Below are 24756 nucleotides of genomic sequence, written 5' to 3' on the forward strand. Positions count from 1 at the left end.
CCCAAATGGACAAAACTTGATAGAACTTGTCCACCCACAAGCATGATAAGTCAACTCCGTTTCCGTCATTCAGTACGTGCAGGTACATTAAGAATAGCACTAACCCCTCAATGTCCCAAAAAGCCGGGGACATTGAAAAGAACACATAGCCAGCAGATGGTTCCGCAGCAACTCATCTTTTCTTTGTCAAAATATTCTAATAACTTCAGTGCCTGTAATTGGAGCAGCGGGTTATTACATTGGCATATGGAAAGCCGGCATTACTGCGGCTACGGACTGAAAGACAATACTGTGAAAGGGGAGCCGGACTTCGCTTAATAAACGAGCCCTTTTCATAATTACTCTCTTCACGGGAACTTAAGCTTGAGCCCACAACAAAGTTCTCTAAAGAGTTTATTGTAGAGTATCAATGTGATCTAGGAAACACCATATCCAAGACACCGTCCCGGCATAAATTGACCACAGCACATTCACATAGAATCGATCTGATGCTCCACCGCTTCATCCCCACACATCATCTCCAACTTAGAAGGTGTATTTGAAGCCAGGGTGATGCTCAATCGGCTTTCCACCGGCATCTACCCTCTTGTTCGCGAGGTGGAACTTCCAGCTCAGTCCCGCAACAGTGACCATGACAAGAGCTTGGGAGATAAGGCAAGCCAAAATACCGGGGCGATAGCCAGGTGCGTCAATCGGGCGGAAAACACTTGTTCCAATGATCCCACCGATTGCGCCGCCTCCGATGAGCGTTGCTGATGTAAATGCTCGTTTCCATTGACCCCGAATATTGTTGGACTGGTAGGTGAGAAGGGCGGGGCAGTTTGCGTTGGCCGCGATAGTGGCAAGGAAGACGCCGAAGTAGCGAACTCCACTGTTCTTATCGTAGCCCAAGAGGCCTAGACCGACTACGCCTGTAGCTGTTTAGTATAGCGATAGGGCAGGACGCAAATGGATGGCTTACCAATAGCTGCATTAAACACAATGATGGGACCACGTAAATGCCACTTGTCTCCGTAATATGCTTGAATCACCATGACAACTGCGGCTGCGCAATATGGAGGTGCAACGAGACATTGGGCCTTGGCAACAGAGAATCCCATGCCATCTCTGAGAATGATAGGGAGGAAGTATGCGATGGCGTAAGAGTTGGTGGTGGTAAACATGTAAAGAGCGGCGAATGCCCAAACCTTGCTGTCTAAAGCATGTTTTAGATAAGCACCGAGAATGAAGGGTTCTGTCTTGACATCGGCGCGATCGTGCTCGATACGGGCAACCACGAAAGCAGCTTCACGGTGATTAAGGAAATGCCATGACTTGGGCGAGAGCTCCGGAAAGTCGACGATCGCGATGTAGGCGGCGAAGCCAAGCGCACAGGTTATGGTTCCCTCAATCTGATGGATGCTTCGTCAGCCGATGTCCTATTTTATGGGTAACGAAATATGAGGAAGGGAATAGACGCACGATAAAGATCCATCTCCACCCGGATAAGCCAGCATGTCCATTCAACTGCATGAGACCGTACGCAAGAATGCCAGCAAAAGCGGATGCCATACTTCCAATGAGATAGAATACAGCGTTTCGCTTCTGAAGCTCAAAACGCGGGTACCATGTACTGAGGAGATAGACGCAGCCGGGATAGAAACCAGCCTCGAGGCCACCAAGAATGACACGGAGGACAGCCATTGTCTGCCAGCTCTTGACAAAGCCAAAGCCCTGAAGGGTAGATTAGCAAGAGCAAGGTTCCGCAAGGATATAGGATGCTCACAATCATCACGGCACCCCACAAGACAACAATGGCAGTGAGAAACTTGCGAGGTCCAATCTCACGGATGAGGACCGTCGCAGGTGGCTGGAAAAGAGCATACGGAAGGAAGAACACAAGGGAGACAATCGTGTAGGCATTGTTCTTTGCATTCATGTGTAGTTCCTTTTGCATTCTGAGATAATGTCAGTAAATGATGCGATTGACTTCCGTGATTTGGTATTACCCCGCAACTGCCAAAAGTCAGTATTCTATATTTCATGACAGAGGATCCAAGATTTGATACACTCGGGAGGGTAGTAAAGGATATATAACTTGAAATAAAGGGGAGAGCACGAATCCTGGATTACATACCAGAAGCTGCACCAAGATTGGTTCTGTCCATAAGACTGATCATGTAGAGGAAGCCAAGAGTAAGGACCAACCGACGATCGACCCGCCAAATAATGCTCCTCTGCTCCGCGGGCGTGAAAGCAGTTACACGCTCATCGTTGGCGAGTGCAAGCACGGCATCTTCAACCTGTGTATCGCCACCGAGACCGGGCTTCTCGACGTCGGAAGTTCTTTCGGCCATGACGATTGGTTTGCAGGGGCTGATTTGACAAGATGCAAGTTCGAGAGAAAGGATGTGTCTTGCGATGAAGAAGTTCTGATCTTGGAGAAGAAAGACGTATAGATATAAGGAAAGTATCTTGCTTGGCACGACATGGCTGGACATATACAGAGCTCACTAGAACATCCCCGCGGGTGGACCTCTCCATACCCAGCAGCCCAACACCTGTCAAGATTGCCAGTAGATGGGCTTTGGCCAAGGCACTTTCCAAAAACATAACTGTGGCTGGCATGTTGATATTGCGGATCTCCCAATTCCTTGCTGATTCGTTGCTGGAAGGAACTATGGCACGTGAGATGTAGGGCTCGGTCCTGCTGTGAGCCGCTCAGCTCCCCCGTAGCGTCTTCTTCATCGAGTTTCGCGAAGCACCGAGGAATCTTCCTAAACCGGTTAGCGCGACTGGGTGACGACGTCGTGTTTTCCCCGATAACCCCATGTTCTGCATATGCACCCAAAAACATATTTCTACTCGCCTTCGGCCAGACTTACCATGCATTTGTGCCCGGCAAGTTGCTGACCAGGATATCTGTGCTCTTGAGTGAAATCTTGAAGGCATGGGACCTGATTATGGGGGTCTCAGAGGAAGTCCTCGCTCGACCTTCGGTATCATCTTAAGGTATCTTCGATCAGTTGTCAACTTGCGAGATATTCATCCCCAAACAGTGGTCTTGCTGCGCGATTCAGCGTTCGGCCAGACCCTCGCGAACAAGGATCACGAGGGTTCGGAGATTCTTCACCATGGCATCTTGGGCCGCAAAGACGGTTCAGTGCCGACAACCCTTGCTAAGGAACTCAACCACCGAGGCTGCATCCCGATCAAGCGGTCATGTTGGTCCGATGTTATGATCCCCAGATCATATCCCCGCAAAAATTACTTGTATCCAGATGAGGAGTTATAATTCATGTCGATATTACTGGCCTTCCGGATTAGGAAGTCACATTCGTCTAATCTCACAAAATATATTACCTGTCAGTTGGATCCGATGATCCACCACATCGTGGTGACCCGAGCACGGCAGTATGGCCTTAAATTTAAATTACCATGTTAGACGTAAATATCCGGGTCAGGGACGGAAACCAAGCCACCCATCAACTGCGTCAGCCTCCAATGAAGGCCTTGACTGTAAGGCGCATCTACCTGGAATCTATGTGCTCAAGGCAAAACCCCGCCTGGGACTTTCCACACTCGGACTGTATTGCTTGCCTGGCCTTACAGATACTGCCAAAGTCTAAGCAATACGATCCAGATTCGGCGCCGACCGAACTTTGACATTGGCGGTGCGTCTGACTTCCCCAGAATAACAATCCCCGCAGCTGACCCCGTAAAGAGATCATAGTTGTCATAATGACTATATCAACCCCGCAAGACTCCATAAAAGGTGAGATATATCCAGATGAAGCGCATTCTACTTCCTCCGAAAGAAGTGGTTTTCCTCCAAAGTGAAAGAGTTTGGCAAATTCTACCCATTATGCATTCTTTTTTGTTGATCTTGGGTGTGTTTGCCCTCAACAACATCTCCCTTGCTCTTGCAGGACCCCCTAGAGCGACGTCCGCGCAAGTTGACCTGGGATATGAAATCCACACAGGCTTTCTCAATGTCAAGAGTTCACAATTTACTCTGGGATCAACACTTACTAACTTGTTGACAGACAACCGGCAACTTTTACAACTTCTCCAACATCCCTTATGCAGAACCTCCAGTTGGAAACCTGCGCTTCACCGCTCCCCGGGCACATTCTACTGCATCACCAAAGCCGAGGAATGACGGCTCCAGATTTGCTGTCTGTCCTAACGCGATTCCAGCATGGACTGCTGTTGCCACCAAATGGTTGACGCAGGGCATAGGCAGTATCAATATCAGCGCTGGGTATACCCCACCAGCGATCACCACTCTACCTACTCCTATCCTTTCAACTAGCGAGAACTGTCTTCTGTTGGATGTCATGGTTCCAAAGGCAATCTTTGATAACAAGGGGACAGGAGCTGGCGCACCAGTGTAATTGTATTGACATCTACTCACGTGACAAGAAACTAACCAATTAAATAGGCTCGTTTGGATCCATGGCGGAGGCTACACTCTTGGATGGAAAACGCAATATGGAACCGGTGGAGGTCTTATAAAAGCCAGTAAAGGCGGTATAGTCTACGTAGCTATCAACTATCGACTTGGTCTTTTCGTAAGATAGACCTCCCCTGCGCTCAAGCTGGTCTGACATTTCTCAGGGGTTCCTCTCAGGACCAACATTCCAGATGAACGGTACCGCCAACGCTGGTCTCCTCGACCAGCGCTTTGCACTTGAGTGGGTTCAGCAGAACATCCATCTCTTCGGTGGAGACCCCACTCGTGTAACTGTGATGGGGGAATCAGCAGGGGGAGGAAGCACAATCCATCAGGTGACTGCATATGGCGGCCTGCTCGGGAGAGTGCCTTTCTCGCAAGCCATCATCCAGAGCGGTGCATTCCTCATGGTACCCAACAACAATCGACCAGAGGACATCTATCAGAAGTTCCTGTCCTTGGCTGGAGTCAGTACCCTACAACAAGCAAGGACTTTATCAACATCAAAGCTCCAACTGGTTAACTATCAATTGGTTGGAGCAGCGCCATATGGAGACTTCACATTCAGTAAGGACCCTGGATCGTCACATGCTTATCTGCTAATCATCTCAGATCCCTCTGTCGACGGTAGTTTCGCCCCTAAACTTCCAGGGGAGCTACTTTTGCACGGTCAATACGACAAATCACTGAAACTCATAATCGGCCATAACGTTGACGAAGGGTTGTACTTCACCTCCCCCTTCGTCTTCACCGAAGCCACCTTCCGCCAGAACGTAATCACAGTCTCCTTTCCCGACTCCCCCATTGACGGCCGCCAAGACTACATCGCCAACACGCTCTACCCACCTGTCTACGACGGCACCTACGGCTACACCGACCCCGTCATCCGCGGCGACTTCATCGTCTCCGGAGCCCTCTTCCAATGCAACGCCGAATACCTCGCGCAAGCCTTCGGCTCTTCGGCTTGGTCGTACCTCTTCAGCGTCCCACCCGCACTCCACGGCGACGACATTGCCTACACCTTCTACGAGGGCCCTGCAGCGGCCGTCAAGAACAGCGCCTTAGCACTAACCATGCAAGCATACTGGACGAACTTCGTCATGCACGGAAACCCTAACGGTGCGGGTCTGCCCCACTTCCCGAATTTCGGCGCCACGGGACAGCTGCTGGATATCAACCAGACGTTCATTGTTCCTATCCCCAATGACTTGGGTGGATCAAAGGCACACTGCGATTGGTGGCAGAAGGGGTTGTACTATTAATTTACTTGCCAAGGACATTTCCACTCTATTCCACGGGCAGTAGCAACATGTTAATCTCTGCCCCTCGCTTATCTTCAGAAACAATACTGTAGCCTCTCAAGTAGTACTCAATCTCAGCTAGTTCTCCTCAGGACTACTCCCATTCAGCTCCAGTGCAGAGTCAATAGCCTTCGTAACAAAAGCCAGCGTCTTCGCCTCCGTGCTCCGCGTAATAACATTCGGTGACAGACCGCTATGCACAAAGTGAAAACTACTCTGTCCCTTTGGTGCTGCCGCAACGTGCGGATCTTTTTCGTCTTCTGCCTTGGCTATTTGTTCAATGTGGTCTTTGGTTGCGGAGCGCACGGTCATGAGCAGCATTTGCGCGCCGGAGGAGCGTCGTACTAGTTGTGCGAGGAAGGGCATCAGGATCTGGTCCGGACTGGAGTTGAGCCGTATCCGTTGGTTTACGTGGTAGACGGCCACGGGGAGGGTCACCCAGGCCACGCTGATGGTAAAAAGTTAGTAATCGGTTGAAAGGAAGGAGGGAGGGCAGACGCACAGCCAAGTTGGGATCGCATCGCTTTTCTTGTTCGTCATTACATCTCGGACGCTGATTGCTACTTCCCTTGCGCCATCTTTCATTCGCTCCAGGGGATCAATACCTGCTTCGACTAGAGCTGGATGATCGACTGAAAGGTGCAAGTAAGGCTGATATAAACCCGCTTGTAAAGAACTTAGACCCCATTAGCAAATTCCACGAGTACCAAGGAAAGGGATCCGAACTTACTGAGCAATAATCCTCAAAGTCGAAATCGGTACCGGAACCGGCTGATCCTTATCCATCCTGCACCCTCCCACCTCCTCCTCAAACTCCACCAGCCACTCCCTCAACCTGCTATCAAAAAGCCGCACCTCCTCCAGCTCACTCGTTACATTCCCGACATTATCCCTGTTCCAATCCCGCGCAAACCGATTGCGCCTCTGCGCCACAGCAATCGCCTCCATAATCCGACTCAACCTGCAAAACCAAACGAACGCCACCATCGCCACCCTTTTTGACTTCACATCCGTGTAACTCGGATAGCTCGCCTCAAGTCCAAAATCCTCCTCACTAATAATCTCATCTTGAATAGGAGTTTTGTGTAAACGATGCGGACGTCGCATTCCAAGGGCTAGAACTCGGTCGCGGATGAGGCAGCACCACCAGAGGAGGCGTTTCCGGCATTTCCGCCCTTTGATGGATGGCAAGGCTGACGGTTGAGATTCCCAGAGACGCCCCATGGTCGCGTGCTTGAAGGCCATGTCGAGCCAGTAGCTGTTGTTTTGCGCACCGATCCAGCCGGGGGACCAGAGGGAGAGGAGGAGGCAGATTTGGGTGAGGACGACGGGGTCGGCTGTTGGTTGGGACCAGTACCGTGCCTTGAATTCGGTCAGTTGGTGTTTTCATTCGCCGAAAGGATTTGAAGCTTGCCTTTAATTGCTCAACTTGTGCTTCCTGGCCTTCGAGAACAGATCTGTATGGGGTGTTGCAGACCTGTGCTTCGCTGAGATGCTATAATTTCGTCAGTCCCATAGTCAGTCTAGAGAAACTGAATTGTTTACAGCAAACCCAGCAACCATAATAGCATGATACACAGTAAAATCAGACGGATCCATGAGCTCCTCCTGGCCCCTATATTTCTGATGCAATTCCGTCATCCGATACTCATCGACGACCGGAAACATGGGATGAATGTGATGGAAATAAAGCGAAACAAGTGCATGCTGCACCCTTCGAATTGGTAATAAGCATGCCTTGACGGAGTAAGCGTAGAAGTTGGGAACTAGGTCGAGGCGTTCTGCGTACATGAGACTTGCGTCTGAGGAGCCGCGTTCTTGGAGTTCCCAGGTGTTGGCTGGAATTGCAGGGGGTATTCGGGGGTGTGACGAGACGAGAGCTGTTGTCATGTCGAGGCCTGAGATGGTCAGTCGCAAACCAGGAGTGGGTTCCACTCAATTGAAGCTTCTCAATACATGAAATCCAAGGAAATAAGACTTACTTGGGCTGAAAAACGCAGGAACATCATCATCGGACTCGCTGTCCGACCCGTCATGGGTATCAGCACTTAACGCTTCATTCTCAGTCGTCAGCCACTCGCTGATATCGAAGCTCTCCGGACTCGTGCTCTCAATGTTCGTCGATAGCCGTCTCCGTTTCGAAGCAGGAAACATTGACCCCCTCCCCTCCTCAACAATAGAATCCAACTCTCCATTGCCCCCATCGTGCTGTTCTCTCGGGCGAACCGCACCTCTCGAATACGGTGAGTGATGCTGCAGCGCCGCATGCACGTCGTTCATAAAGCTCTCTGGATCGAACTCCATCTTCCCTCTCTAGTACTTGCTCTCGAACTAGTCCTTCTCGTATCCAGACTATGGAGCTCTAATCCATGATTCAGTGTTTGAGGTATCCAGATCGAAGATTCTGGGTGAGGTGAGCGGCAGCACGACGTAGGGGTTATTACGAGCAGCATGCGGGGTAGCCCCATGTTTGTCGATTGCGGGGCCTGGTTGGATCTCGTTCTTCCCCCGGGAGAAAATCGGCTGGGGATGCGGCGCAAGCCAGAGCGCAACCAATCAACGCCGAAAAGCCCCACCCGGCCATCCATTCCTCCTCAACGTCCACTTCCCGAGTCCCCTTACTAACTTTCCTTAAGCAGGAAGTAGATAAGATAGACAGAATTTGGGAAGCTTTTGGAATTGAGGATGGGAGCTGGGTGTTACACGATGCTTATTTTAAGATCAAGAGCGATGGCAAGCTGCCTTGGGCAGCAGGCAGCAGGCAGGTCAAATTAATTGATGGCGTTGCCGTTCCACTGCTTGAGGGGGGGAATCCCGCCTGTCAGCATGGGCTTCGGTGGGTTACCACCGTTTGACTGCCAAGAGCAGAATCGTGAGTGGACACGAGTCAGTACTTTCAAAGCATGAAGGTAACGTGTGCTATTGGACCGCTAAGTTGAGAATTGGGACGAAGGGGATAAATTGGAGTCGTTGCACGTGACTAGGATTTAAAGAGAAACGATCAGCTGTAGAGTTATAAAGTACTTCTGTGGCTGAGATTCGTATTATCACAGCCTTGCTGTCAATCTCGCGCCAAAGGGGTCATACTAGCACTGGCCACTCTATAACTTGGGGGCGATATATAGTGCTTGAAAGAGGCTGAGTGCTGACCACTTGTCACACTGCCAAAACGTCTCGCTAAGAAGTAAGCTGGCTCATCGAAGAATAAATATTCTTAAAGAGGATGAGGATCTTCCCTTTTTGAATCTCTTCCATGGGTCAGGATGTCGTTCAATCATATGCACTGACAGGAATTCCAGAGCTTTAGTTCGAGTCTGAGAGCCTTCCAGATTAAAGCACATCCTGACCCACGAACCAGACTCAAAGAACGGACAAGCTCATCCTCCGGACCTAGACGAGGTGCAGCAATTCCCTCCCCAGACGATCGCTGTCTGCCATTTCCCCATCCATAATTCCGTGTACATAACAGTTTCCAAGCACCTCGTAATCCGTCATTTTGGATCGTAAAGCCATAGGAACACCAATGCCGGCAACGATAGCAATTGCATCACCTTCTTGGGCGTGTCTGGGGACCCATCCAAGACGACCACCATGTGTGACGCAGAATCTCCGTTGAAAACTTACTCTTTGAATTGCGTTGTTGAATTCCATTCGCCTTGGATTATTTTCCCTCAAAAGAGTCATATCCAAATATCCTGAGCTCCCAATAACCAAAGGCTTCAAGTGGGCCACCATTTCCTCATAGCTTTGGTCAACGCGATTGTTTTGCAGGTTTTGTTGCTGTATTTGGTCTCCGAGCAAGGTGCGCCAGAGCGCTTGCCAAAGAGCCTCGGTGTTGAAAGCATGGAGTGTGACCTCTTTGGCAAGAATGACACCTTCTTTCACCATGTCAACATGTACCTCCGATCTTCGATCGCGTGCCTCCTCTTGGGATTCGTCGATATTAGAAATAATTCGGGGATACCCTTCGTTGCCAACCCGAGCGATTCTGTCTACAACACAGCCGTGTAGAGTTAATGTATTGTCATCAAACATCAACTGCTGGACTGATTCCTTCTTGCCGTCAGCATCAAAGATGCGTTTAGGGTTATTGCCCGGGAAAGGAACATATCGAGAACCAGTCCAGTCACGGGCCCAGGACGGGAGACCAGGTAACCGGTCTGGACAAAGAAAACACTCCTCAAGGGCCACCATGCCGGGTTCTGTGCGTAGCGCGTGTGCTGAGAAGTCCCTGTACCAAGATATGACATCTTGAGTGTAGTTAGGGGGGTACGGTAAAGGCTGCCCGGCTGCAATCCCTTGCCAACGAGAACAATTGGTCTCGAGGATCTTTGGCGCCGGCTCCAGCGGAGCCAGCAAGGAGCCTGAAGATGGTGTGTTTCTCGCCCCGGGCATAAAGTCTTCTTACATTTCGTATGGCGTATAGTTGGTGATGGGAGCCTCGGCTCTCTGCTGTGGGAAGTATGGTGGTGAGTTCGTTCACGAAGAAAAGAGTGGCAAAGAGCTCGAGGATCTCGAAGTCGATCTGCAGGCCACCACATTGAACAATTGCGGACTTTGCACATACAGCTTCCTGGAACACCCAAGCGCGCAGAAACCATGGGTTTTCAAAGAAATGCTGCAATACTATTTGGTTCTCGGAGTCGAAAGTTGCGCGACCCCGTTCCATCACCCAGTGCTTGACTGCGGGCGTGTAGACATCGGGCACTTCATCTAGGTACTCGCTGACTGATATTGTGAAGTGGTCTATGAGCGGAAATGCTCTTCTCATGACATCAGTTTCTTCTCCGAGCCAGATAATGACGCGAGCCGCCCCATCGTAAATCTGGCGCATGAGCTGAACTTGGTCCGCTCGCTCTCCGAGGTCCGCTTGGTTGATACATATTGCATCTGCCCAAAGAGTACGACGCTCCTGCGGTAGTCTGAGTCGGCGAAGGGCAGTCCATAGTGATGTCGTAACGGCTAATTCCTTCCCCTCGCATAGGACCAGGTGCGGTTTCTTGTCGTCGCCCCATACATACGATAGTGCTTCGTACTCGGAATTGGGCTGGCGTATGATACTTTCTTGGAGCAGGCAGTTCACAATATCGTCACCATCGCCGGGTAGCAAAATCAAAAATCGGAAGTTGGATGGTTTCAGGGTGCTGTAGGTGTATTGTGCCATCGAAGCTGGTCTCCACAAGGCATCAGCAGATATCAATTTAGGCGCAACTAATGCTCAAGGCTGGGTACAATGAGCCACTAAGAGTCCGTGGGTCGGCCGGCATAAAAATACATGTTTAACTCACAGTAGTGGTGCCATAACCAGATAGTTCAGATGCTCGCTTGACCTGAATATGAAGGCAGTTGCAAGGCTCGCCGTGAGGCTCTCAGTTGTTTTGGGAGGGAGCCTGGATCTGGAGCGTAATGCTGAAGACTCCTCGGACCTGCTTGAAGTAAGACCCAGGTAGCTCAGGAATGCATGGAAGCCAGCACTGCTTGGGGCTGGTTTGCGTTTTGTGTTGTAGAAGTTGGGTCTGCATGTGTGGCTGCGAGCTGACCAGAACGCCACAGTTGCACAAAATGATGCTTGTATCCAATCACAAAAACCACGAGCACGAACATTACCGGTCCAGCCCAAATTCTCTTCCTTTCCATACCGAGCCTTGTCTTCGACCAGTTGCCTATATTTAATTCTAATCGAGATAATCAGAATCCGGTAATTTGAAAGTCGAGAGATGAATGGCCATTTTGATGCGAGGAAGGGTGAAATCATGAAGTTTCAGCTTGGGACGAAGAGTTTATGTCGTAGAGAGTTTTGATGCCTGTAGGTGTGAGACTTGGGTTGTGTGGGTAGATTTGAGTGTTGTCGACGAGATCGGGCGAATATTGTACCAACCTTGCAAGACAAAGGGGCGACGAACAAAGTAAATAGCTTGCGAGAAAATAATCGAGGCACTGTTTTAGTATTCTAAACGATGTCGGATATTGAGGCAGATTTATTGCATTTGAGATTGGGATTGGGAGTAGGCATGGCGGAGGGAGTTGCATGGCGTCTAGGCGATTTGAGCAGTTGAGGCGATCAGTGATCTCCATCTATCCGGTCGGTTTGTTCGCGTCGCCCGCTCCTCTTTCAATTCGTAGAGCAAACTCAGCGACCCTACGATGTGCAACAAAACAACAAAAACACGTGATAATTCAGAGTGAATAGTGAGTAGAGGTGCGCCGGGATTGCGCCGCGATACATTGAGCAGCAATTGACGTGCAGGGTAGGTAAAAGGGGGACGAGTTTGCAAGACAAAGAACATGCTTCATCGGACCTATCAAGAGATAGTCAGCAACATTTGGAACAAAAAAGGTCATCATCAAAAAGTTAGAGGTAACAACTTACCACAGTGCCTGACACATTTTCCCGGATAGACCACCAGAGGGCCGCATCACCAAACCCAGTATGCTCCAGCACATCCTCAGCCCTCGGTATACCCCATCCTCACCCTCCACCACTCATAAATCACCGGATCCCTCTCCAAGAACGCCGCAAATTCCTTCATACTCGTCAATTCCACGACTTTCCCAGCTTCAACATCAAGTCTTCTCTCATTGACCTCATCCTTACCCATCAAACGAAAATCCTTGTATCGTAACTTCTACTTTTCATCAGCCACATCCTTGCTCCTCAAATGAGCTGAAAAATTTGGTGAGGCGGCTCACCTTTACAACTTTCATCCAATCCTCAGTGCCCCCGCCTTCAGCGAACATCATTCCCGGTGGATGAGCGCCGGTTTTCAAGAGGACAGAACATTGCAAGTTGGAGGCGGCGCGAGTGAGGTTTAGGATCTTCTTGCGGGATGTCATGTGGTGGGTCTTGATGAGGATTCGGTGGATTGGTGGCATTGAGCCATTGGTTTGGTGGTGATTGTGTGGGATGGGAGAGGAGAGGTTGAAGTTGAGGTTGAAGATCGGTTAGCCATACACGTGATTGACTGAGGCACGTGATACGGGATACCAAATATCTGAAAGTTTGACCCTCTCTGCAATATAGTCTCCTTAGGCTTAATATGTGCAAGAGGTTTATCTTTTGAATTCCAAAATCCTTCTTTTAGCTCAAAAAAACCACTAAAAGAAGCCCGCCTTGTTCGGGCTCCCCCAATACTTGCCCTTCCCATTTACTCTAGGCTCGAAAGTCCCCTTCCTACCCAGCCCATCCCGATTTTCCCCACGACAGCCAAACTCCTAATTTCTTTCTGCTCTCCCACCCGCTTCTAGCTTCGTGTACCCCGTCTTCCCACCACCCCACTCCACCTTCCCCATCCCTAAGCCAGGAAAGACGTTGTTGTGACGTCAGCGTCACATGACCTGGCCCTAGCGTGGCACCCTGTACTCAGCTCGAGCTCCCCGCGCTCTCCTCTCTTTAGACGTTTACATACACACCCAATACAGCTGATTCTGCTTCCAGAACACCAGCCACGGGTCGTGATAGACGTTCCCTTTCCCGAAATAGGGATGTCCCCCATCCCCGCTTTCCACACTCCACCTAAGCCTGAATTCTCGAACGATGCTCTCTGAAGCTGTAATGTACCATTTATCCACCACTTCTCTTACCTCCACAAGTCACCGTTGAATCTAATCCGCAACCAGCTAACGAGATTCTCCAGAAACAAGCTCAGGAGTATGACACTTCGTCCAATGCCAAAAACGAATGCGATTGCCAGAGTACTAAAACTAGTAAAGTCATCTCTCTGAATAATCTGGTTCTCGCATATCCATTGCAAAGCAGGACTTCTGGCTTGGTTGAAGCTATATTGCGCGAATTATCCAGGCGGTCCAGTTGCAGAGTTGACCACCATCCGCTGGATATCGCTCAAGCCAAATTTGAACCCAGTTTTTCACTTCCAACTCCCATTGGTTGTTCGGTAACGGGACACTGACACCGCCCGCTGGAAGACTATTCGCCAGCAATGGGGCATCAGGACTTAGAACCGTATAGTAGAAAGTGCTTAGACTTTGCAGCTTTCTATATCGTTGAGAACACAATAAGCTGGCTGTTATTCGCGTCAATTTTTGCCATCAGCGCTGGACCGTTGAACCTTCCGAGAAGATTCGAGTCATGTTCTGGTGCACGGGGGTCCAAAGGTCATCGGAAGGTCCAGTGTATGAACCTGTGAAGGAGAGAAAAAATGAGACTTAGTGACTTATTTGACGCGAACAGTTCTGGGATTGGAGAGAAGCCGCCCGAAACGTCTGATAACTCGACACTGAGGACTTGGTCAATTAGCACTTGCTATAGGAGGATTTGGAACTCACTCGACAGTGTAGGGGCAGCTCTCATTTGTGTAAAATGGTAGAGCAAAATCTCTATAGTTGGATGAGATATATATTGCATTCTGCAAATTAGTAAGATTACCACCACATCGAGAGCTAGCTGTGGGCAAAGGGAGACTTCCGGTTAAATTTGCAATCCGGGGGATCAAAATAACAAGACTAAGGCCCCATTAGATAATATATCTATATTAAGCGTGGGGCGACCCTTTCGGGACTTTTGTTGTCGCAAGAAGAAGTGAAGCGAGGAGGATTGACGTCTCGAATAAAGTCCAGGTTTCTAAGCGAGGCACACGAGGGGAGGGGAGGGGCATTTACCCCACCATTCTCCTCTTACGAGGATATGGAATGATTATTTAAAGTCCTTATCTTATGGCATCTCCCAGTCTTCACATAATAGTTCCCAAGAAGAGTCATCAATAAGGTATCAAGATATTTTAGGTCCATTCCAGATTGTCGAATTGCTGACACCAGCCTTTGGCAACCTTTCCGTGAAATGCTGTATCGCCTTCCCTCTTAAAGACTCCAAATCTAATGCTAATTTCAAAAGAAACAAAGTAGACGCTGAAACTTCCGTTCTGACCCTAATTCCTGCCTCCAAATGCCAAATCCAGGAGGAACCTGACATCTCGCTTTTCTACTTCAGGAAAGAGTCCTTCGCCTCCACCATAGCACAAATCGTCAAAACCACAATCAACTCATCCGCCTCCCTCGAATCAAGTACCAGCAGTCCCTCCTTATTTTTGGATTCTGCTGTCCAAACCTAGCCACCTCTCTCTTCCTCGCCTTGCCATTCTCATCATGGATCACCTTCGGATGAATCAGCACTAATCTCCAAAACCACCCATTCCCAGCAGTGAAAAATACCTTGAACAAAGCCTTCTGATACAGGGCCTCCGGCTCCGCCTCCCAAAGAAACGCAATACCATCCTCAACAAAGCTCTCGGCATCCCGATGATGAACATGGTGGTGATGCGTTCCAATCGGAACCGGCAACTCCTTCTCCTTCTCCCTGCCCTTTCCCTCCGTTAATCTTCTCATCTCCATTACCTCCGCTTCACCACCGCCGCGAGGGAATTTGACTTCAACGACATTTCTAACTCCTCTTCGGAACCTTAGGACAGGCAGTCGCCATTCGGCTACTTCGTTTCCTTCGGCGTCGAGAATTGCAAGGTGCGTGCCCAAGAGATTCTGCTTCTCGAGGACATAGTCAATTGGTGGCGAGGGCGAGATGATGGTCGCTTTGTGTGCTGATAGGAGGTGTTCATTGGTGATTCCTTGTGTTGGACTGTAGAGGGACGGAAGTAGTGTCGTGAGATCTTGGATTGAGGAGGGTTTGTGGGTGGTCAAAGGCGAGGGGAGACGGATTGCTAGGGCACGGTTGGGGCTCAGTGGGTGGTTGAGGTCAAGGGGGATATTGAAGGCGTTGGGGTAGGTGGTTGGTATTTGTGTCGCAGTAGCCATTTTTGCTACTATCCCCCCCCTTGAATAATTACGAGTGGGTCCAATATTCGCCACACTCTCATGCTTCACTCACGCCACGCCTCACCCCATTTTTAGCCAATCAGAGCACGTAGAAGCTTCTAGCTCGCCAGCGTAGCTGAACCATAAGTATGGCAGAAAACACAGCTTCCACTGGCTTTACTTTACTTGTTTATATCCTCAATTACAATGGACTCTCAAGATTCACGCTTCACTACACCACCACCTGATTATGGTAACCTTTATGACGCAGACACTCCACCATCTGCACAGCCTCGCTCTCCTCCTCTCTCTCTCCCTGATTCACAAAAGACTACGCAGTCATGGGACTCTCGCAATAGTCCTAGGCCTCAAATCAACGAATCACAGCACAGTACTCAGTCTTGGGACACACGTGACCTTCTCCCAGACTCTCAGCTTCTTCCAGACTCTCTCTTTGAGTCTATACCATCTCCTCCTCTCTTTATTCCAGACTCTCAAGCAGAGCCTGAGCTCTCTCCCTTACGTCCGCACGTGTATACTTCCTCGCACGTAGAATGTACACGTGATAAGCGTCTCCAGATCCAAACAGCCCTCCTTTTCAAGATACCATGGGCCCAAATAAAGGAGATACTTGACGTTTCAGATAGCCAGATTACTCACGCGAAAACCCATCGTCTTACACCCCAGAAAACAAAGGCAGGGAGACATGCTAAGCTCCATATACCTGAAAAGACTACACTTAAGGAGTGGTTACTTTCCTCTCCTTCTCACCGTCACGTGGCATATCACAAGATCCCACACTTCCTTCCACAGCTTTACGCCAGTGAGAAAGCTATTCGTACAGCTATAGACGGTATTAATTATTGTCGCCGTGTATCACGAAAGAAGGGGTTCTCAGATGACCCTGGAGTCTGTCAGGAGAGGCTAGATTTAGCAGAGGATGGGAGTACCTGGCCACGCTCACGTGTACAGCAGGTCTGCTTTACAGACGAGGTATGGGCATTTGGCGGAGCTTATACAAAACTCGTATATTACCTGCTTAAAGGATGGAAGCGATCGCTTACTCCCTGAGTGTGTGAGGCACAAGTACTCTAAGCTCCCTGCGTGGATGTTCTGGGGAAGTATAGTCGATGGGAAGAAGGGGCCTTCTCTCTTTTGGGAAAAGGAGTGGGGCTCAATTAACTCCACACGATATGATCTCAAGATTCTCTCAAGAATGGAACAGTTCTTCCGCGACCACCCACTCAGCCGATATAGGTTTTGGCAAGACAATGCTTCTTCCCATCGCTTATACGAGACGAAGCTAAACCTACTCCTTCGCCATATCTCTACAATTCAAGCCCCTCGCTACTCACCAGACTTGAATCTCATTGAGCATGTATGGAATTGGATGAAGAATGGATAGAAGAGCACTATTGGGAAGCACGCTACCAGCCGGATAAGACCCGCTTGGATCAACTCCGCAAGATTATACAAGATGCATGGGACGCAGTGCCAGACGAGTACATTCAGGGCTTATATGATAGCTAGTGGAGACGCTGTGAGGCTGTAAAGGAAGCGCATGGTGGGCCTACCAAATACTAAGCAGAATGTAAAGTAGAAAGTGGGAATAGCTTCAATTGAACTGGAAAGCGGTAAAGACTCAATTACGTGTCTTTAGTGGAGTGATGTGTGTGTGGAGATGGTGGCGAATATTGGACCCACTCGTAATTATTCAAAGGGGGGGGATAGTATGTTGGTTTGAGTTTTGAGGTCGATGCTCGATGTTCGAATTTGTTTAGTTAAGATTCAAGACTAGACTCCGCACGGAAATCTATTGCTTAAATAGGCTTGCTGAGTGGGGTCACTTGCCTCTCGACTCTGGCAAACAACAGGTGATTATGGTTCGAAAGAGTCGGATGTTAATCACGTGATTGACCGAGAGGCAATAAATCATCAGAATTTCAATGGATAGGTTTGAGGTTCATGGCAGAATTGCCAATTTGAGGCTCGTTCATGTGGCAGTCAAGCAGACTATTCGAAGCTGTGGCGTAGCCCAAGATCTAGCTTGCATCTTGATTCAATAGCTGCGTTCATGACAGAACCCCAGAAGCAGACCATGACTTCTAGTGAATTGGATACTGTTAAAAGTAGATTTCGTTGAAACGAGTGCTGAAGCTGCGGAACAGAGAATGTAATATGAAAGGGGGCCTAGCACTTGCTGAAAGTCGATGATGACAGCCATCAAAATGTTTGTTTCAGACCCACCTGGGCATAGAAGATCAAGGCGCTCGAGGCAGCCGTTGAATTCGTATTTGGAGCCTACGCAGCACCTAACTTCTCGGGCAAGTCCTCTAAGTCATCCGCAGAATCAATCTCGATAACCTTCCCCACCTCAGCCGTATTCCTCATCAACTCCTTCGCACCAGCATACAACATCCTCAGCTCGGCATTGCAAGTGACTGGAAGGTAGTATAGCAACACATAAGGCACTGATAATCGTCCAGAAGGCTATCGTTTCAGAACCGTCAGCATTCGTTTTGCTTCCCAAGACCAAGAGTCGACGTACCAAGGTCATTGGATAGCTTAACAGGACAAATCTCGGCGAGTGGTCAGGCAGATCATCTCCTATCTCCTCCAGGTTCTTGTATACCGTCTTCTCTTCATCCTGCTTGATCTCCAGCGTGTGTTTATCGATCATATCTATCGTGTGTCAGATTCGGTGGCAGGTCACGGCATGTAATAGCACCGAGGTCGGCAACTGAGTGTAGCGAGACGGACATACAGATCACTGCTTGGGGATCATTGGCACGAGAGGTCCCAAGCCGGAACTTTCGAAGGTGGTCTTTGGTCTCTTGACTGAAGGTGTAGAGTCTGGATTCGGAGGACTCATTGGGGTTAGCTTGCAAAGTTCTTAGGATAGTGAGAAGCGAGTCGCACCATGGTGAAGAATTACTTCACAGCTGGTGCTGTGGTGAGTGAAAATTGTAATGGGCTGCTTCTCCAGGTCGCAGCCTTGTCGTTGCTGAAAGATCATCAGACTGAAAACTGGTGGGGCCACTTTGAGCCTCGCTAATTGGCTTCGAAGATCTTATCTAATCTCCGCTACTGGAGCTGGTGGAGCTTCAAGGTTTGACGTCATTGGAGGACCTCCTCGAATCCCAAGTCTAGAGATAGGATGAAATTGATGAGTGCGGAGTAACAAAGACAACCTCTTCAAAATGTCGGGTACCAGGAGTTTGCAGAGGGAAATCAGGATTCGGGATGTTTTCCCTTCTTCGGTGCATGCAGCTCAGAGTTCAACGCAAAAGGTTCTCTGACCCGAACTGAAATTTCTCCGAGCCCTCTTGAACCTTATTGCTCGGAGCACATATTGATCTTGTGAACTGGACCGAAACCAAAACCTGCTTTAATGAGCATCCTGGCCATCTAAGAATTCTTAAAATAGACTGTCGGAGGTTGTCAAAGACCCCGCCTCAACATGGTGAAATCTCAAAGATAGAGGAGAATGCGTCTTTGTGAACAATTGGCGTCTAAATAGAGCAGAAATGTGCGAACGCCTCTCGTGAGGTTCACCCGAACATGCTGCTTTTACCGAGCCGATGGGTGATACCTAAATTGCGCAAGCACCCGTAGGCCCGAGCTGGGTAAGCACTGCACTCTAGATTCCCAACTACGCGAGCGACATGCTGTTGTGTCCATTTGCTTCTGCGTGGAGTCGCACAGTCTGCTGCACCCACGCTAGAAGATAATAGCAAACCACCAGAGGATATCTTTTAGAAATGCTCAGTCGCTGCTAACGAGTAAGGCCTCTTCCTCTATCGAACAGCTTTTGAACCCTTTGAGGAATAGACTGGGCTAAGAGATTTGTTGCCGGCCGGCTATCTCCTTACCCTTTTCTCACCGTCTCACAGCCTCGTGAAATCTGCAAGTTGTCCAAAATCTTACATGGAGCCTCGGCGGACATCGGAGGGACGGTCTCCAAGTGTGCCTAGCCCGGGCCCTTCGAAAGCAGCGACAATGCAATCGCCGGGTTGTCACCGTATCAGCTGGGCCACGTTCTTTCTTTGGCGTTAATAGAGGTAACGAGCGTTGTATATTAGTTGGGTCCAAAATCTGAAGGGAAGTCTAGCAATCTGCTGGTGTAAGCTGACCATCTCCCTCAAGTTCTGAAATATTACCAGGCATCTGAGTAACCACTGCGCACCACATAAATATGTCCAGTTTCCCTCAGTACCAACGTTTGTTCAGTGACTCCAGGCCTAGTTAGCAGAACACAAAGGTGATTGCACGACTCGATTGTCAACTTTCAAGCATGTGTAAGATACAACTATCTGAATACCAAGGGATGTTGCATTGCATCTCAATTATCGGCAGGCCCCTTTTCGAGTCGCACGACATACCATTGACTGAGTGCATGGCCTCTGACCTAGATCAGAAAAGGATACCGGAAAATCTATACGTTGAACATGAAGAGCTGGAAATATCCCTCTTTTTGCGTGGCCAATGAGAACTAGACACAAATATAGTGCATACGACTAATATACCTCTCCGAAGAGTACACGTAGATACCCTGCGACCTGCACGTTCCCGCGCCGCGCGATATGAAAGCAATATGCGCTACACTTTCAAAAAGACAGTTGCAAATGTGGCACCGTGACCATAGACTTCCACGGCCTCCGGTTCAATACAAAACGACAAAAACTCCAGAAGATCATCCTTCAACGCCGACCTGTTCTACATTCCACCGCCCGGGTATCATTAACCTGCCCCCGCTTTTGATAACGCTCTAAATTCCACCGCCTAGGTATCATTAATCTGCCCCCGCTTTTGATAACGCTCTAAAATCCTTCCATGCAAAAAACCGGATGTAGGTCCTTCATCTTCCCCGTCTTTTCTTAGAGGCCTTACGCCCGCTGTGAAGACTTTTTGTCGAATTACTCGTGTTTGCACTGCTGCCGCTGTCTCTCATACTTGGTGTACCAGAGCTATCATCGCGCCCCTGTAAAGAGAATCGCTCCTCCGCCTCTCTCTGGGCGGCCAAGATTCTCATCCCTGCGACGACAAGTTGTGCCTCATAGTCAACATGCTTTGAACTGCTGAAAGCGGCTGGGCCAGTATGGCTTCGTGCCTTAAGGCGGTGAGGCAGTCGAGATTCTTTCCGTATATCAGATTCGGACTCTATGGGAAAGCTGTCAGCAACAGATACGTGGAGAAAGGAGGAGACACACACTCGAACTCGAATGACCCTGTGGTCTTTTCCTACACGAACCATCGAATCTGTTCGTTCCAAACTCTGCATCAAACAGAATCTCATCATCCAGGACTACCTTAAAGGTCGTCTCGTATGTCTTTCTCGCCTGGCCTTGTCGGAGTTCCCACGTCAAATCGATGAGCTGGACCTTTTCCCCTGTGCCTTGGACTTGTTGTTCGTATATCTCCCCCTCCATCCCCCACCTGACGAGTGCGACTTTGCTGCTGATTCTGCTCATGGGTGTCTCAGCGTAGCCAACTGCTGCACCATCGCAATTCCTGTTTCCGAAGCGGACGAGGAACATGATGGTCGGTGGTCGATTTCCATGCTGTGTATGCTGGGTGGAGCGGAGGCTCTAGCAGCCTACGATCAGCATATGAAGAGATAGCGGAGGATTGGACTTACCCCGCTAGATTCTGCAGCAGTGATCGCAGGTTCCCCTGAACCTCCCTCTACGGCGTCATGAAACTCATCTGAAGAATCCAGGTTGATATCTTGGATACCATCTTCAAGCGCCGATTGGTAACTTTCGATTGTCTCCGCGTCGAGATCAAGTTTTGCACAGCACTGCAAGAAGTGATAGCTGATATCTTGCCGCCATGCAAGAACGATCTGGTCATCCCATTTCCACTCCTGATCTTGGATGATATACAGATACAAGTCCTCCCAAGACGTCGGTGTGCAACGGATCACCGCGCTGTCGAGGCGTAACTTGATGTGGTCTCCAATGTGTCCTGCGAGAGGAGGAACCGGCATTGCGTTGACATACTGGCGAACTAGTCGAGCAGCCGTGGCCGTACCTACGGCGTCACTGGTGATCGTGGTGACAGTGCAGAACCGATATGATGGAGACAAATGCAGAATGAAATTGTTGGATTGGGCTGCGCGAAGATACGATTCGGAGGATGGCCAATCGTCATCGTAAGGATCCACCGTTAAATTGGGCCCCGCACCCGCTGACGCACTGACCGCCTTCTGAAAGCTCTGTAGATTGAGCCATTTGAGATGTTCCTAGCTGCAAGATGATCGAGACTGTTTCGATCTTGGAGTACCCAGAAGGCATCGGAACGATAATGATCCATCCTCGCGAACTCATATGGAGGGGACGACTCCTCCTTCGAATTTTTTTTTTTTTTTTCAATTATGCAATATGAAACAAGCTTGATGCCTGCTCAGATATGGTTTTGATGTAGAGTACAGTGTCAAAATAAGCTGATTCAGAATCGCCCCATCGCCCTTTCGCGCAGGGAATTTTTTTTAAAATTTTTTTTACTCTATGGCCCCGAGTTAGTGCTACCATCGCTCCTCCCTTGGTCGTTGCTTCTTCCCGTCTGCTTCATTTCCCGGGCCTTTGTCTTAGCTAGAGCCTGTCGCTTCAGAAGAGCCTCCGAATCCGCTTTCTGCTTCATAGCTTTTGACTGATTTTCATCCGCTTCTTCTGCAGACAAAGTTATTAGTAGTTGATGTACAGTAAGAGGATCACGTACTCTTCGTGATCTTCTTCGTCACCAAGACACCAGCCTTATGGGGTGCAGAGCCTTTCTTGAAGATCTTCTCGCGAAATAGTGTGTTCTTGCCAATCACAAGATCGAAAGGTGCGTCTGGAAGGATCCTAAAATATCCTGAGACTGACTTCACTTCTTGATCGCGGATCCAAGTAAGTCTATCGGCGACTGCGCGGTCCGAGATGAATGTTGTTCCGTCAAAATTTGTGCACTGCAGAAGCTGTTCTGCGTTCTTCGACGGTAGGCCAAGATCACTGACCAATCTCTCGGATATCCAGTCGTCATCTGCCCCGGAATCGAATTTGGCAAAGAAGTGCAACCAATCTGGTTTGTTAGCATCGACTCGATAGCCAGCTACAAAAAGTTTTATCGTTTCTCCGGTTGGATCTTCTCGATTTATCTGTTTGGAGATCAGCCATTTTCACATGCTATCCTTTGATTCGAATTACCTACTGCTGGTGCCAAGTCTGTCCCACCTCCGCCAATATCGACCTTCCCTTTTCCCTTCTTGTCTTGCTGTTGTGCTTCCTCCACGGCCTCGCCTTCTGAGTCTGTCTCATCTTCGCTGATGCCTGCGGCAATAAAACCAAACGCTTGGTATCTTCGTCTTTTTTTCTCGAGCTTTGCTTTATGCTTAGCTTTCTTTGCGTCTTTATCAGCCATTGCTGAAGCCAGTTGGGTTTGAGGCACAGAAGATTCACAGAACGTGGCTGCATCACTGAACCCGTATTTATGTCTAGCCGCAGAACAAAAGACATTAGGCATCAACAGAAGCTTTAGAACTTCCACCCACATTTTAGGAAAAGCAAGGCGAACGTTGCCCGACCGAAATTTGCTGAATTGTCGCATCTGCAGAGACACAGCCACGCTGAAAACAGGCTACCAATGAGATGGTGTTTGTTACTTCCGTACACAGCGCCGCCTTATCCTTCAGTCCGTCTTTGAGAATGAAAAGAAGGGAGGTTCCCCAAAATTTTGTTTCAAGTGTATATGTAGGTATAATCATGACGGGCTATCGCAGGGTTGCAGAATTTATGAGTACACATGGCGAGGTAGCCATCCTTCGACGTTTTGGAAAACTTAATATGTTGAGCCTTCTATACTCACAGGCCGAAATCACGAGGCTGGAACATGAGCTCAACGAGGTTGCAAGCCAAAATCCCAACATCACGAGTGCTAGAGATTGGGTTACCTTCTGTAATTCACCGGAGGACCACGATAAACTACAATACCAGCTAGCACTCGAGCTACAGGAGAAACTGATTAGGTTTAGTTGGTTTCCCCCTCCATTGTGCATACATGCTCCCCCTATCTGTCTTGAGTCTCTGAGGCATGTCACTGATTCGACTTAATAGACAGTCAACTCTTACAACAGGCCGAGCTCATGAAGCTTGGGCAGCCAGATCGTTACAATCTCAGGTTTCTCTGCAACTGGCTCACGGATGTCGCTCAAGGTGATTTCCCTTTATTGGGTCGAGACCAGTATGCTTGGAATGACCCTTCAGACTTAGTCTCTCTCAAGCAATGCAATTCTCACGGGCCATTCTCGTACGCGTTGCATTACAAATTTGTGCCGTTTCTCTACGGCTACTTTGGCTCAGATCGAAGCGGAGACAGAGAGATCGCCGACTCGAAGTTAGTTGGTGTCGCTAGTGTCATTGGATGTGTTGTTGCATCGTTGCTGCCATTAACTTCGATCTTGGCACTCTACCTTATTGAAGATGAGTTGAAACGACTCTTTGCAATCATTGGCTTCACAGGAGTATTTTGTTTGGCGATCTTGGTCTTCACCCAAGCTAGGATGATTGAAGTCTTCGCAGCCACTTCTACGTGAGTGAACCAACATATTCCTCTGATTCCTTATACTGAATATCATATATAGCTTTGCTGCTGTACTTGTTGTATACGTCAGCAAATAATCATAGATGACAAAAGGGGAATTCATAGAGCTGGCCATGACTGGAGGAGGGTGGACACGACTCACGAGAAATTCTCAATTCCCAGTGCCATATATCGTGCACAACTTATTTGTCAAGCATATCTATATCTTTGAAAAACTGTTTCTTGTCTTTTGGCGTGGATCCCGCAGTAAGAGGCCCGAGATGGTGTTCTGGTAATTGTGAGGCCATATTCGGAAACCACTGACATACTATCACCGACCCCCCCCCCCTTTCTTCCCCAGGTGGGTCCTCGGGTAACGCCACCCTTAAACCTCGTCAATATCCCCGAATCAGGGCATATTAGGTGCTTTCGGAAATCTCTATTGGTTGAAGACCCTTGAGTTGGCCAGTGCAGGCGTGGTGTTATAAACACCGTTACCTTGCTTTATTCAGGGGGCTAGAGGAAGGGGGCGGGTTAGTATGGATGGCGTCCATTGAAAAATAGGGTCCCCGCTCGATGCAGTGCAGATGCGCCGCTGTAAAGAGACTATACCCCCGACTCTTTTCAGCTCCGGCAAGGCAGTGCTGAAGTCCCAGCCAATTGAAGCGTGCCACACAAATCGTCAGCAGATCAGAGCCG

At 49.1% G+C, this 24756-nt stretch overlaps 11 protein-coding genes across 11 annotated transcripts; 3 read left to right on the plus strand and 8 right to left on the minus strand.

Moving 5' to 3' along the window:
- Window positions 1-396: 396 nt before the first annotated feature.
- On the minus strand, window positions 397-2553 carry K444DRAFT_610732 (phthalate transporter). The gene is made up of 6 exons (XM_024879808.1): window positions 2117-2553; window positions 1989-1995; window positions 1766-1937; window positions 1462-1713; window positions 962-1391; window positions 397-911 (listed from the first exon to the last, which is right to left on the minus strand). Exons 1-6 carry the CDS (start codon window positions 2334-2336, stop codon window positions 526-528), a joined length of 1467 nt encoding a protein of 488 aa, XP_024739616.1. The 5' UTR covers window positions 2337-2553; the 3' UTR covers window positions 397-525.
- Window positions 2554-3844: 1291 nt separating this feature from the next.
- K444DRAFT_525137 (alpha/beta-hydrolase) lies at window positions 3845-5697 on the plus strand (the record flags this gene model as incomplete). Its single annotated transcript, XM_024874417.1, has 5 exons — window positions 3845-3973; window positions 4026-4372; window positions 4424-4553; window positions 4600-5002; window positions 5048-5697. 5 exons carry the CDS (start codon window positions 3845-3847, stop codon window positions 5695-5697), a joined length of 1659 nt encoding a protein of 552 aa, XP_024739617.1.
- A 291-nt stretch (window positions 5698-5988) lies between these two features.
- On the minus strand, window positions 5989-8353 carry K444DRAFT_348248 (uncharacterized protein). Its single transcript, XM_024872086.1, has 6 exons — window positions 7719-8353; window positions 7282-7634; window positions 7151-7231; window positions 6467-7098; window positions 6239-6401; window positions 5989-6184 (listed from the first exon to the last, which is right to left on the minus strand). The coding sequence occupies exons 1-5, from the start codon at window positions 8038-8040 to the stop codon at window positions 6335-6337; spliced, it is 1455 nt and encodes a 484-aa protein (XP_024739618.1). The 5' UTR covers window positions 8041-8353; the 3' UTR covers window positions 5989-6184; window positions 6239-6334.
- A 1489-nt stretch (window positions 8354-9842) lies between these two features.
- On the minus strand, window positions 9843-11216 carry K444DRAFT_586008 (HET-domain-containing protein). The gene is made up of 3 exons (XM_024877957.1): window positions 11025-11216; window positions 10466-10910; window positions 9843-10372 (listed from the first exon to the last, which is right to left on the minus strand). The coding sequence occupies exons 1-3, from the start codon at window positions 11036-11038 to the stop codon at window positions 9998-10000; spliced, it is 834 nt and encodes a 277-aa protein (XP_024739619.1). The 5' UTR covers window positions 11039-11216; the 3' UTR covers window positions 9843-9997.
- A 669-nt stretch (window positions 11217-11885) lies between these two features.
- K444DRAFT_557912 (uncharacterized protein) lies at window positions 11886-12637 on the minus strand. The gene is made up of 3 exons (XM_024876803.1): window positions 12427-12637; window positions 12107-12362; window positions 11886-12035 (listed from the first exon to the last, which is right to left on the minus strand). Exons 1-2 carry the CDS (start codon window positions 12607-12609, stop codon window positions 12183-12185), a joined length of 363 nt encoding a protein of 120 aa, XP_024739620.1. The 5' UTR covers window positions 12610-12637; the 3' UTR covers window positions 11886-12035; window positions 12107-12182.
- A 1809-nt stretch (window positions 12638-14446) lies between these two features.
- Window positions 14447-15498, minus strand: K444DRAFT_661803 (uncharacterized protein; the record flags this gene model as incomplete). The annotated part of the gene is made up of 2 exons (XM_024886628.1): window positions 14447-14844; window positions 14902-15498. 2 exons carry the CDS (start codon window positions 15496-15498, stop codon window positions 14728-14730), a joined length of 714 nt encoding a protein of 237 aa, XP_024739621.1. The 3' UTR covers window positions 14447-14727.
- Window positions 15499-16047: 549 nt separating this feature from the next.
- On the plus strand, window positions 16048-16494 carry K444DRAFT_483461 (uncharacterized protein; the record flags this gene model as incomplete). The annotated part of the gene is made up of 1 exon (XM_024873046.1): window positions 16048-16494. A coding segment is annotated over one exon (447 nt), but the record flags the coding sequence as incomplete, so codon positions are not given.
- Window positions 16495-17458: 964 nt separating this feature from the next.
- Window positions 17459-18499, minus strand: K444DRAFT_610738 (glia maturation factor beta). Its single transcript, XM_024879809.1, has 4 exons — window positions 18418-18499; window positions 18263-18365; window positions 18047-18180; window positions 17459-17988 (listed from the first exon to the last, which is right to left on the minus strand). The coding sequence occupies exons 1-4, from the start codon at window positions 18418-18420 to the stop codon at window positions 17800-17802; spliced, it is 429 nt and encodes a 142-aa protein (XP_024739623.1). The 5' UTR covers window positions 18421-18499; the 3' UTR covers window positions 17459-17799.
- Window positions 18500-21001: 2502 nt separating this feature from the next.
- K444DRAFT_610740 (uncharacterized protein) lies at window positions 21002-22069 on the minus strand. Its single transcript, XM_024879810.1, has 2 exons — window positions 21714-22069; window positions 21002-21652 (listed from the first exon to the last, which is right to left on the minus strand). The coding sequence occupies exons 1-2, from the start codon at window positions 21825-21827 to the stop codon at window positions 21101-21103; spliced, it is 666 nt and encodes a 221-aa protein (XP_024739624.1). The 5' UTR covers window positions 21828-22069; the 3' UTR covers window positions 21002-21100.
- Window positions 21642-22973, minus strand: K444DRAFT_661806 (uncharacterized protein). The gene is made up of 3 exons (XM_024886629.1): window positions 22690-22973; window positions 22219-22636; window positions 21642-22169 (listed from the first exon to the last, which is right to left on the minus strand). Exons 1-3 carry the CDS (start codon window positions 22897-22899, stop codon window positions 22006-22008), a joined length of 792 nt encoding a protein of 263 aa, XP_024739625.1. The 5' UTR covers window positions 22900-22973; the 3' UTR covers window positions 21642-22005.
- Window positions 22974-23240: 267 nt separating this feature from the next.
- K444DRAFT_627610 (uncharacterized protein) lies at window positions 23241-24155 on the plus strand (the record flags this gene model as incomplete). Its single annotated transcript, XM_024882825.1, has 3 exons — window positions 23241-23508; window positions 23592-24066; window positions 24119-24155. The coding sequence occupies 3 exons, from the start codon at window positions 23241-23243 to the stop codon at window positions 24153-24155; spliced, it is 780 nt and encodes a 259-aa protein (XP_024739626.1).
- Window positions 24156-24756: the final 601 nt, after the last annotated feature.

This window comes from Hyaloscypha bicolor (genome assembly GCF_002865645.1).
Source record: "Hyaloscypha bicolor E unplaced genomic scaffold K444scaffold_53, whole genome shotgun sequence".
In the NCBI taxonomy this organism is placed as follows: Eukaryota; Fungi; Ascomycota; class Leotiomycetes; order Helotiales; family Hyaloscyphaceae; genus Hyaloscypha; species Hyaloscypha bicolor.

What these genes read in the sequence shown, in the direction of transcription:
- K444DRAFT_348248 (XM_024872086.1), bottom strand. Translation starts at nt 8,040, where the DNA reads ATGGAGTTCGATCCAGAGAGCTTTATGAACGACGTGCATGCGGCGCTG. An exon ending in TCCTGCGTTTTTCAGCCCAA is followed by an intron (nt 7,635 to 7,718) that starts GTAAGTCTTATT and finishes TGACCATCTCAG; the next exon opens with GCCTCGACATGACAACAGCT. An exon ending in ACTTTGAGGATTATTGCTCA is followed by an intron (nt 6,402 to 6,466) that starts GTAAGTTCGGAT and finishes GTTCTTTACAAG; the next exon opens with CGGGTTTATATCAGCCTTAC.
- K444DRAFT_557912 (XM_024876803.1), bottom strand. Translation starts at nt 12,609, where the DNA reads ATGCCACCAATCCACCGAATCCTCATCAAGACCCACCACATGACATCC. An exon ending in ATTGGATGAAAGTTGTAAAG is followed by an intron (nt 12,363 to 12,426) that starts GTGAGCCGCCTC and finishes GATGAAAAGTAG; the next exon opens with AAGTTACGATACAAGGATTT.
- K444DRAFT_610732 (XM_024879808.1), bottom strand. Translation starts at nt 2,336, where the DNA reads ATGGCCGAAAGAACTTCCGACGTCGAGAAGCCCGGTCTCGGTGGCGAT. An exon ending in GGTGGAGATGGATCTTTATC is followed by an intron (nt 1,392 to 1,461) that starts GTGCGTCTATTC and finishes AGCATCCATCAG; the next exon opens with ATTGAGGGAACCATAACCTG. An exon ending in TGTGTTTAATGCAGCTATTG is followed by an intron (nt 912 to 961) that starts GTAAGCCATCCA and finishes AAACAGCTACAG; the next exon opens with GCGTAGTCGGTCTAGGCCTC.
- K444DRAFT_661806 (XM_024886629.1), bottom strand. Translation starts at nt 22,899, where the DNA reads ATGGCTGATAAAGACGCAAAGAAAGCTAAGCATAAAGCAAAGCTCGAG. An exon ending in GGACAGACTTGGCACCAGCA is followed by an intron (nt 22,637 to 22,689) that starts GTAGGTAATTCG and finishes ATCTCCAAACAG; the next exon opens with ATAAATCGAGAAGATCCAAC. An exon ending in GACGAAGAAGATCACGAAGA is followed by an intron (nt 22,170 to 22,218) that starts GTACGTGATCCT and finishes CTTTGTCTGCAG; the next exon opens with AAGAAGCGGATGAAAATCAG.
- K444DRAFT_610740 (XM_024879810.1), bottom strand. Translation starts at nt 21,827, where the DNA reads ATGAGTTCGCGAGGATGGATCATTATCGTTCCGATGCCTTCTGGGTAC. An exon ending in AAATGGCTCAATCTACAGAG is followed by an intron (nt 21,653 to 21,713) that starts CTTTCAGAAGGC and finishes GTGGATCCTTAC; the next exon opens with GATGACGATTGGCCATCCTC.
- K444DRAFT_586008 (XM_024877957.1), bottom strand. An exon ending in TAGACCACTTCACAATATCA is followed by an intron (nt 10,373 to 10,465) that starts GTCAGCGAGTAC and finishes TTCGACTCCGAG; the next exon opens with AACCAAATAGTATTGCAGCA.
- K444DRAFT_610738 (XM_024879809.1), bottom strand. An exon ending in TGATCCCCAAGCAGTGATCT is followed by an intron (nt 18,181 to 18,262) that starts GTATGTCCGTCT and finishes GACACACGATAG; the next exon opens with ATATGATCGATAAACACACG. An exon ending in TAAGCTATCCAATGACCTTG is followed by an intron (nt 17,989 to 18,046) that starts GTACGTCGACTC and finishes CTGAAACGATAG; the next exon opens with CCTTCTGGACGATTATCAGT.